This window comes from Phaseolus vulgaris, chromosome 11 (assembly GCF_000499845.2).
Source record: "Phaseolus vulgaris cultivar G19833 chromosome 11, P. vulgaris v2.0, whole genome shotgun sequence".
In the NCBI taxonomy this organism is placed as follows: domain Eukaryota; kingdom Viridiplantae; phylum Streptophyta; class Magnoliopsida; order Fabales; family Fabaceae; genus Phaseolus; species Phaseolus vulgaris.
The window spans coordinates 31,501,680-31,512,883 of record NC_023749.2 but is presented as its reverse complement, the minus strand read 5'-3'; the positions used below and the strand labels follow the sequence as shown (position 1 = coordinate 31,512,883).

General features: G+C 37.7%; 1 protein-coding gene across 1 annotated transcript; it reads right to left on the bottom strand.

Moving 5' to 3' along the window:
* Positions 1-627: 627 nt before the first annotated feature.
* Positions 628-2,196, bottom strand: LOC137839250 (dynactin, 150 kDa isoform-like). The gene is made up of 3 exons (XM_068648373.1): positions 2,073-2,196; positions 1,025-1,923; positions 628-921 (listed from the first exon to the last, which is right to left on the bottom strand). The coding sequence occupies exons 1-3, from the start codon at positions 2,194-2,196 to the stop codon at positions 628-630; spliced, it is 1,317 nt and encodes a 438-aa protein (XP_068504474.1).
* Positions 2,197-11,204: the final 9,008 nt, after the last annotated feature.

Below are 11,204 nucleotides of genomic sequence, written 5' to 3'. Positions count from 1 at the left end.
GCGGCTGGGGAGGTTCACAGAGGGCACCCCACCACCCAAATCATTGTTTTGAAACTCAGGGAGGTAGAGAAGGATCTGAAAGGCAGCTCTACCCCCAGATGAGGGAACACTGATGTAAGTTATTTCAGGATAAAGGCTCGGAGAAGGTAAAGAGCGATCCAAGAGACGGCTCTCCTCCCAGCCAAGCAAAGATGAAATCAGAAGGTGGTCCCGGACGTTTTCAGTTAAAAGGAAGATGACGTCGCCAGAAGCCCATGATTTGGGATTGGAATAGAAAGAGAATTGCACGGCAGAGGCCGCGTCTGCGAAGTTCTGAGCGACGATGTAGAGATGCCTTTGGCCCTTGGCGGGTCGGGCGAGAGAAGTTCCAGATGCTAAGTAAGTGATTACGTATTAAGCGTTATTGCTTCGAATTAACCGTTTGTTTAAGTTAAGGTGGTTTGCAGAAAGTTAAGTACCGGTTGGTGCAAAGTACGTTGAGTTAAGAAAAAAACATCCGGTTAAACCAGTTGATTGCACAACAGATAAATTAGAAGATTATATATATGTATATATAAATGCACATGAGTATCGAACAGTTCGAACAGAATGGAAATTGTTACACACCAAGGTAAAGCATAAGGGTTTTCAAGGAGATAAGTCAATTGGGGGCACGATCTTGCCGTCCACCAACTCGTTGTATACTGAGAACTCAGAAAGATCAAGGTCAGGATATCTGCAAGCAAACTGCTCCAAAGCAGCGCCAAAGTCGGAAGTGAGAACTTGGGCAGCCTCAAGATGAAGCTCGTCGGTCTTCGTCTTGAGCCCACTGTTCTCTTCACGAACCTGGGTGACTTCAAGCTCGAGCTCGTCGGCCTTCTTCTTGAGCCCGCTGTTCTCCTCGCGAACTCGGGCAAGCTCAGCAGCAGTTTCACTAAGTTCCTGGGAGGCATTATCCCGATCTTGCTCAACCTTTCCCAGGAGGGTCTCTCTCGATTGACCTCTTCTCCAGGTTGACCATCTTCTGGGCGTCAGTCTTCTTTGCCTCCTCCAGCGCGGCAATTTTCTCCCTCAGAGGGACGATCTTGCTCTCCAGCTCGACGGTGTCTTGGAGTTTGTCATGAAGCTTTTTGCGCAGCTCTTTGTCGTCCTTGAGGGCATTTTCGACCCGCGAAAACTCAAGGCCTTGCATCAGCATGTCGCATTTGGTCTTCTCGGCCGCGGCTTTCGCGGTGCTTGCAACCTCCCGGTTGACCCGGTTATCGAGCTCAAACTTCTCCAAAGAGTCCTTGAGCCCTTCGCCGACAATTTGAGGAAGACAATCGTCGACCATGCCACTTAGGCGCACGGTAAAGGACTTCAAAGCTTCTTGAAGAGCGGTTGGGAGGCTTGAGGTTGCTGGGGGAGGCGGAGGTTGGTGCTCACCACCACCCTCACAAGGTTGGATTGCGGGGGGAGCTTCGAGGCGTGGTGGTGAGGCGGGCAGTTCTTCGGCGGCTTGATTAGAGGCTTGTGTATTAGCAAGTTGCTCAGGAGCGGCCTCAGCAACTGAGGCATTTGAAACAGGAACATCCCTAGCGGACTCGAATGGTGTGGAGGCGCTGGGGGGGTTCTCGATGAAGTTTGGGGCGGCGCTCTCAATTGCCGGGGGCTCGGTCACCGCCACCCTTTTCCTTTTGCAGATTAGCCCGTCCTCGGTGCTTTCATCCGCCTCTTCGTTAGATACTACCCTGGGGGCTTTCCTTTTGGCCTTCTTGAGAGGTAGTTTCTTGCGTTGGGGGGCTGGAAAAACGGCAGCAGCGGGTGGACCAGCTGGCGGAGATTGGCCCCGGGAGGCGGCGGCCTCCGCAAGAGAATTTGGGATCGTTTGGGAGCCCGCCGCCAGCTTGTGGGATTTGGCTATGGCGCGTAGCTCAGCCATTCTATCCTTCCCCAGCAACATATCTGCATTATTGGTGTTTAACAATGCACAGAAAGACAAGCAGTATAAGACAATGCATGGGGAAAGCTAAAACTACACACAAGTCAGAACAGCATCGTCAAAGCAAAGGCAGGACGATACAAGTATAAGCTAAGGGAACTCAAGAACGAACCTATGTGAACGTCTAGTTGGCCTTCGAGAAACTCGTAGGCGATGATGGCGGAAGTGGGCAAAACCACGTTGGAAGAGGCGACTCTTTTCCAGAAGCCGCACAAGTCCTTGTCAAGGTCTCCCATTTTCTCTGGCCCCCTGGCCTTCCTGAAGTTTGACTCCTTCCTTCCCTTGTTCACCCAGTACAAGGGGAACCCGTCGAGAAGGGAAGGGTCTTGATCGTTGCAGCATACACGTACAAACTTCCCCTTCCAATCCTTATAGGATTGCTGGAAGATGCAGAGAATAGACCTTCCAACGAACCCATTGAGGCTAACCCATAGACGATCGCCCGGGTTCTTCGCCTCAAACAAATAGAGGAATACATCCACAGAGGCCAGATGTCCCAAATGTGTTGTAATTCTGATAATCTATGGTGTGTTTTTAATCTGCTTTGAATTGTTGTTGCCATAAGCTCTGATTCACCATGTTTCTGCTGTCACACAACTGATTTTGGCACTATTTTTCTGGTTTTCTGCATACACATGTGTAGATCTGTGTGTGCCTTCTCTAACCTTGTTTATCTTGCTGCTATGTATGCTTTGTATATGCAGAAATTCTGTTTTGCAGGATCTATCAAATTCAAATACTACAACACAAGCGAACCAGGGATTTGTCTTCACCAAATAAGGGGATATTGTTGAACAAGGTGTTTTGATGTCTCTGAATCCAAGAGGAATGCTTGAAGACCTTGCTACTAGTTGTGTGTGTGTCTCTAGTAGTCTTTGAATTGTTAGTTCACTATTTTAGATGATCCAAGGTTAACTGAATCTTAATCTTTTTGAAAATACGATTTTTCTAAAGAGTGTGAAAAATGAGTTTAAAAATATTGACTTTGTTTTGACTTTGTTGTCAAACTGATTCAACCGATTGATTCATGAATTCAACTAACTATTTTTCTTAAAATCTTAACATAATTTTGTTTAGTTGGTTAAACTAATCTTTATGATCCTAACTGCTTTTGGTTTTTGATTTAACTATTTTGACCACTTGGTTGGAGTATAAAAGGTTGTTTTACACTCCTATTCTTGAACTAAGAAAGAGAGATTAAACAAAAATAGTTTTCAAGATTTGAAAGAGCTTTTGGATCATCTCAAGTGTGGAATAGGATTGAGTCTTGTAATTATGAACTTTAATCTTTGATTTACCCAGGTTTATTCTATTCCTTTCTTGCTTGAACATTGTATTTCTGTGTGTTCTGGTGTGGTGCAGTTTCAAAAGGTTGTTCTGGAAACTGTGGGGTTTGCCAAAGAGTGGTGTGTGTTATTGAGGGGTTCAAGATCATCACTCTTGGTGTGTGTTTTGTAATCTAGGTTTGATTACATAGTGAATTCTCAATGGTTAGCTGAGGACTAGATGTAGCTCTTGGTTAAGAGTGAACCAGTATAAACACCTTGTGTGAATTTCTCTTTCCCTACACTCATTATTTTGTTTTAAGTTTGCTTTTGAAATCTGCTAGTATAAACAACTGGTTGTTTAGTGAAAACAACAGGTTGATTTTCTGGAATCAAGTTTAAAAAAAGTTTTCTATTTGGCTGAACAGATTTTAAATTGAATAATTCTTCTTATCCTTTCACTCAACTTTCAATATTTGCAAAAATCTTTCATAAACAATTCACCCCTCTCTTGTTTAAGACCTCCAATTCTAACAATAGGTTGACAGAATAAATCCAAGGAGTACTGTTATTGTTATTTTGAGTTTGTACCTCATGAATTTACTGAAACTTTTAATCTTCGTGTTTAATTACAGGCAAGCCTCAGAAGGTGTTTAAACCAACTTTGGTTCAGCTCTAGACAGTGAACTTGCAAAAGTAAAACTAGTCAGAAAGCTATTTTGGTTTTTAGTGAAAGTAAGTTTATTAAAACAACCATGCTAAAAAAATGTACTGGAAAAACATCACCCGTTTCTATTGGAATAATAAGACTTAAAACATTTTTATCAAAATGTCCTAAAGAAGGCTTGACTTTCACGTGTTGACGTACAACAAAATCTCCATGATTTTGAAATAAAAGATGTTTATAAGATGGGAAAAGGGTGTTTATGTTGTCTTTCAACATTTGAATAAACAAAAATATAAATTGATAACCATCCATAAGAGAAAACCTTTGAAAAATTTGACAAGTATGATGAAATTTATTTTTTGTATAAAAAGTATTAAGTTTATGATTAACAGTTTTAAACAAAATATTAGAATCAAGGAAAGAGTCATTGGAAATAATTTGAATAATACTACTACTATACTCCTCACCTTTATGCTTAATAATAATTAACATTTTAGAAGATATCTCTATTTCTTGTTTATTAATTCTTAGATTTGAAGGAGGTGTTAATGTTAGTGTATGTATTGTTGAACCAAGTGGTGTTCAAGCTTTGTAGAATCTAAACCCTTTGAAGGATGATGAAGGCTAGGTTGTGCTTGTTGTTGTGTTGTCTTTTAGATAGGATCTGGGGTAGATTGTATATGTAATCCACTCTTGAATGAATCCAAAGCATAAGCACTTTCAATCATTTTAAAAGAAAAGTGTTTTTCAAGCTAAGTGAAAAACAACCTGTTGTTTTTTCGAAACAACCGATTGTTTTATACTTAGGTGTTTTTAGAAAAAGTTGAAAACTATTTTTATGGTTGACTTGCTGTCAAAACCAAAACAACTGATTGATTCCTGGAAAAAATCGATTGTTTGTTTTGGTACCATAACAGAAAACTGTTTTGTGCTTTAACTGAGCATTAAATGATTTTCCAACTGTTTACGCTCCAGTTTTTAATGCTTTGACCAATCTTTAAATGCAATGAATAGTTTGTTAAGATTTGATAACAAACAACATCTTTTTTTAAATACAGAAAAAAAAGATTTGTGTTTTTAACAACTTACTGTTTTTGAAATAGTTGAGATTGCTATTGAGTTTGATCAAAGAGTGTGAGATAGGATTTTCTCTTTATTGATTTCAGATTTGTTTCTGTAACAAGTGTAATCCTTGTATCTGTTGAAAAGAAACCTTGTGTGGTTGCTGAGAAGTGTTGTGTGTTCTTGAGGGGATCAAAATCAGCATTCTTAGTGTTGGTGTGTTGACCAAGAGAAGTGTGTGTCTTGAGGAGATCAAGGTGACTTCTTTGGTTGTGTTGTAAGTGATCTAGGTTTGATTGCTTAGTGGAATTCCTCAGTGGTTTTTGAGAAGACTGGATGTTGCTCTGGATTTAGAGTGAACCAGTATAAACCTCTATGTGCATTCTCTGTATCCTTAATCTCTTTAAATTCTGTTTTGATATTTGCAAACTGGTATAAACAACCGATTGTTTCTGCGAAACAACCGATTGTTAGGCTTACAAACAATAGGTTCAGCAAAAGAGACCATTTTTAGAAGTCTTCTCCCTAGAATGTGGTGTGTATGAATAACCCTCCCTCTTGTAATCCTTCGTATGGTAGGTTGAGTTAGAATATTGATCCACAATATAGGAGTTATAGAAGACCTCTTTACTTTGAGAATAAGGTTGCTTATAAGGTTCAGTTTTTGTATAATACCCTTCCCCGTTTTCGCTCCTAGGTCTATGTGTGAACTTTCTTCATATTTACTCCTAGACCTATGTGTTTTACTTTCTTGCGCTTGTTTATATTTTATAAGTATTTCTTTTATCTCAAAAAGATTTGTAGCATGTTGGTCTAATCGTGAGCTGATATATATTTGAGTTTGATCATTTATATTTCCGTGAACACCCGACTAATGAAATGGCTCACTCATGGTTGATTGGAAATAAAACTTTCACAACTATTTCAAAGAAATCAACTAGAGTGAGTCCCAAAAATTTGAAAGTAAGAGAATTTGTTGAAAACAATTTTATGGTGAATTTTAGTAAAGGAAGGAAAAGTGAGAAAGTTTCAAATTCACTCCCACAAAAGGGAGGTGAGCCACAAGGACTAAAGTACCAAGACTTTTCTACCCAGAGCTTGCCTTAAAGATCTCTCACAAAAGTTCCCAGAAGAAAACTTCAAAATTTGAAAAAAAGGAGAAGATATGTATGTATGGAAATTCTTTTAAAAACCAAAGAAAGGTTATCTAAGTGCAAGAAAAAGGAAAAACCCTAAAATATCACGAAGACGTATAAGCAATGAAAATAAGAAAAGAAGAAAAGCAATAAAGACGAAAAGAAGGAATGCAAATGTAATGCTAGGCGAAACCTATTGTGATAGGCAAAGAACATAGAGCTCACTGACACACTATCACACTAATGCACGAAAAATTATTACAAAGTTTAGTGGGATTGTCATTGGAGCATTTTATACAACAACAAAAATAAAAGCAATGATTGTGGCAAAATTTAAAGCACTCAAAGTTCTGTGATACAATACAAAATTACAAGGAGGAATATAAGGTGTTTGGTAAAGCTCTAAATGAAGAGTTTGGATTTGCTTCTCTTGGATCCCTCTTTCTCTGGTAGAGAGTCTTAAAAGCCAAAGCAGAACCCAAAGAATATTGAACTACACCACTTCTTGATGCACCACTTTAAGCACCACCAACTCACTAAATTTGTGTAATAAAGGAAACCAAGAAGTAAAGAAAGAAAAGCTAAAATTTGAATTGCTAAACTCAAATGGAATAAGATGTGACAAACAAGAATACAAAGTCAATAAAAGACAATAAAAATAAATAAAGCAATCAAGAAATGGAAACACAAGAAAAAGGACCTAAGAAAAGCTCTAGAAAACATTAAAAAAACAAATATTCTAGAGGGGACTGGCAGAGACTGTTTCAAAATTTATATGTATTTTTACACAAAGCATTTGAATATGAAATTTTTGTGGCAGATTCTTCTTTCAATGAGGAAAAATCTGAATAAAATTTGGTTCTTTATGCATAGATAAATAAAGGAAACACGTTTGCACAAACTGCAAGCACTATGAAGCAATTGTGCAAGCTAGGCTTAGTACTGGCCGAGAAAATTGTAAGATTTATGGTAATTTTTCTACAACGAATTTTAAGGTGAAATTTTAACTGGAGATAGGTAACATATGAAACAATATATGGAAAAAGTTTCAGCCTAAAACACCAAGGGAATAACGTCTTGGCTTTTGAAAATTATAACTTTTTTTATAGTTGAAATTAGGACAATCCTATTTTACTGAGCATTGGTAACATGTTAATGTCTCCTCACACAAAGTTTCACGAGGTTTGAATACGAATTGATTTGAAGATAAATTTTCATAACTAAGTGTAAATCGTGTAATTTTGGAAATTGAAAAACAACCTAAAGAAAGCAAGAACAATTGACAAAAAATCAAGAAATAAGTGGAAAATGTTGAACGATCATTAGGACATGCATGCATCTTTTTATACTCCATATCCATCGGACAAAGAATATTTTTGGGCTCATAATTATGATTAGTTAGAGTATTTCCCTTTGCAAGCATATCCTTCAACAACTGAAGCAATTCCGTGAAGTTCTTATCAGTCCATCCATTTAATGCCTTCAAATTCATCAATGTTAAAATCGTCGACAACTGTGTGAAGTTAGTTGATGATGTGAGTTGATTTTAGATTGCATATTTTAAAGGTTTTACTTTTTTTTTATGATTTTTGGATTGACAATTATGGTGAGAACCCTAAGAAGATCTTCATTGGACACGAACTTAACCAAGTGGTTAAGTGTGAAGGCTCACTTCAGAAGGGCAAAGAGAAAAGACAATTATAAGGTGGCAAATAATGCAGCGGAAAGAGAGACAAGGAGCAAATAAAGAAAAAGATTAAAGTAAAGAACAACTTAAAGAGATGAAGAAGACATAAATGGAAGGGAGGTGGCGCAAAATAAAGATTAAAAGAGGAAAGGATGAAGAAAGCTTATGGGAAGAAATGAAGTCACACCACTTGGAGCAGAGGGACTCCAAGATGATAGATGCAAGAGCCGCCACTTGAGATATTACTGTTAGAATTAATGGTCTAAACAAGAGAGGAGTGAATTGTTTGACAAAAGATTTTCGCAAAGATTGGCTAAGGATGAAGATTTATCAACAATCACAGAAAGAGCAATCAGGGAAACGAAAAAATCAAAGTTGTTAATGTTAGAATATATGGCTTTAAACTAGAGGGGGGTGAATTGTTTAAAGAGGTTTTTCGAAAACTTTTAAGCCAAGAATGAAATTACTTTGAGAAACAAATGATAAGGAATTTAGTTTGCCAAAACACAAAGCAAAAACAACAGCACCAGAAAAATAATCGGTTGTTTCACAGAAACAATCTGTTGTTTATACCCGTTCACAAATATTGAAACTGAATTTAAAGAGATTAAGGATAGAGAGAATGACACAGATGTTTATACCGGTTCACTTTAAACCCAGAGCTACATCCAGTCTTCTCAAAAACCACTGAGGAATTCCACTAAACAATCAACCCTAGATCACTTACAACACAACCAAGAAAGTGACCTTGATCCCCTCAAGACACACACTTCTCTTGGCCAACACACCAACACTAAGAATGCTGATCTTGATCCCCTCAAGAACACACAACACTTCTCAGCAACCACGCAAAGATTCTTGTTTAACAGATACAAGGATTACACTTGTTACAGAAACAAATCTGAAATCAATACAAGCAGAAATCCTATCTCACACAAGCAATCTCAACTTTTCAAAATCTCAAAATCTGCATTGTTAAAACTCAAATCTGTTTTTCTGAATATATGAAAGATTTTGTTTGTTATCAAATCTTAACAAACTATTAATTGCATTTAAAGATTGGTCAAAGCATTAAAAACTGGAGCGTAAACAGTTAGAAAATCATTTAATGCTCAGTCAAGCACAAAACAGTTTTTCTGTTATGGTACCAAAACAAACAATCGGTTGTTTCCTCGAATCAATCGGTTGTTTTGGTTGTAACAGCTCAACCACTTGAAAAATAGTTTTCAATCTTTTCTAAAAACACCTAAGTATAAAACAATTGGTTCTTTCGACAAAACAATCGGTTGTTTTTCACGTAGGTTGAAAAACACTTTTCTTTTAAAAAGATTGAGAATGCCTATGCTTTGGATTCAATCAAAGAGTGGATTACATACACAATCTACCCCAGATCCTATCTAGGATAACTCAGCAATAGCAAGCATAGCCTAGCCTTCAACATCCTTCAAAGGGTTTGAATTCTTCAAAGCTTGAGCACTACTTGGTTCAACAATCTCCCCCCATTTGATGAAGACAAATCCCTGATGCTTGTGTTGTATCTGATTGAATCTGAAGCAGTTCCTGCAAGATACAGTTTTAAGCAAAGCATAGAATTTCTGATATTTGGTTAGCACAGAAACAAATATAGAAATTCAGAGCATAATATCAGAGTAAACAACAAACAAATATAGGAGCAAAACTATTTTGCAGAAAAAATATTAAAACTGAAACCAAACACACAACATATATCTCCCCCTATTTGTCTTCACAAATAGATAAAAAGAAGAGATGAAAAAGATAATTGTTCTTAATACATCAGATTTAAAACAGCAACAGCAGAAAAAATAGAAAACTGATACAACCACCAAAAACAATCGGTTGTTTCGATACACCAACCTGTTGTTTTCTCTTCATTCATCATCATCAGCATATTGAAGATCAAAGATTTGGTTCTGTACTGCCTCAATCTGTTCATCTAGGGTCATGAAGTGTGCATCCATGTTGTCAAACCTGTTATCAATCCTCTGGAAATTGCTGACACATAGATCATGGAGATTCCTTTGATTCTCTGCAAAGCTATCAAGCCTTTCAACCATGTGTCTCTCAAAAGAAGATATGTTTTGCATTCTTTCTTCTTGATTTCTAGCACCAACACTAGGTCCAGCATCTTGATGTGCTTCAGGTAAATCTTCATGTTGAGAATCCATATCTGCAGCATGTTCATCTTGGTCATGATCAACAACAACACTAGATGAGGCTCCAAAGTCACCATCTTTGTTAATCCATTTGCCACCTACTTTGGTAAAACCCATTTTGCTGAGAGATCCATTGTTCAACTCTTGAATTGACTTGACCAACTCAGATGTTTCATCCTCTAGGTTCACTTCAAAATAGAGCAGAAATTTAGAAATCAAAACAGCATATGGATAATGATAGTCAGTTAACCTCATTGCCTTTTGCATGTTCTCTTTTATGATGTGGATCCAATTAATTCTGATCTTCTTCATAATGCAGAAGATGTACACCAGATCTTCCTCAGTAAGCACTGAATGATTGCTCCCCCTTGGAGTTAGAATCCAAGTCACAATGAGGGTTAGCAACCTTTCATCAAGCCTTAAGCCACCAACCGAACAAGTCCTAACTTGAGCATTTTGGTTCTTCAAGCAGCTTTTGTAGTATTGGATTTTGTTGAAGTCCTCCACCTCTCCAAGGTTCCCCTTGTTGATTCTGAGGCCAGAGTACTTAAGACCAGCTACTGCAGTCCACACATCTTATGTGATCTCCATATCTACACCTTTTACATGAGAAACAAGGTTGTTTCCCTTAAACTTGAGATTTGTGTAGAAAAATCTTATTAAATCTGGATAGATATTCCCTTTCATCTCCAAGAACTTTTTGAGGGATTGATCTTTGAGGAGCCTTCTAACATTGTCCAGCTTGTGGCTTTTCAACCAATCAAAGCAAACAACCTTGGGATTGTTTATCACTTTGGTGCTAGTCTCAAACCTATACCTCTCAATTAGATCATTATCACCATAAAACCATCCTTCCAGCCTTTCTCCAGACCTTACTGCTCTGGTTTTGACTCTCTTTAAGGTGGGAGGAGTTGATTCCATGATAACAGAGAAAAGCTCACTCACAGATTTTGCAAGAGTTGTTGCAAGAGATGTTGCAATTGGTTGTTCTTGTGGAAGAGATCAGCTGCACCAGATTTTATAGCAATAATAGAATCAAAAAGCATACAATGACATGAGTGGGTACCAGATTTTCAGAGAGAGAAGACTTGACCATGCCCTGCACAGAAAACGTCAGAAAAAGTTGAAAATCACATGGTCTTCACATGTGATCTTTGACAAGTCATAAAAGCTCTTAAATTTTTCAAGATTTTGGAATATATTCCTTTATGATTGTTGTAACTTCCTTCTAAGCGTAATCATCTTTCAACACA

Coding starts and splice junctions, on each gene's coding strand:
- LOC137839250 (XM_068648373.1), bottom strand. CDS start 2,196: ATGGGAGACCTTGACAAGGACTTGTGCGGCTTCTGGAAAAGAGTCGCC. Junction 1,924..2,072: donor CCAACTAGACGTTCACATAG/GTTCGTTCTTGA, acceptor CCAATAATGCAG/ATATGTTGCTGGGGAAGGAT. Junction 922..1,024: donor AAATTGCCGCGCTGGAGGAG/GCAAAGAAGACT, acceptor AATGCCTCCCAG/GAACTTAGTGAAACTGCTGC.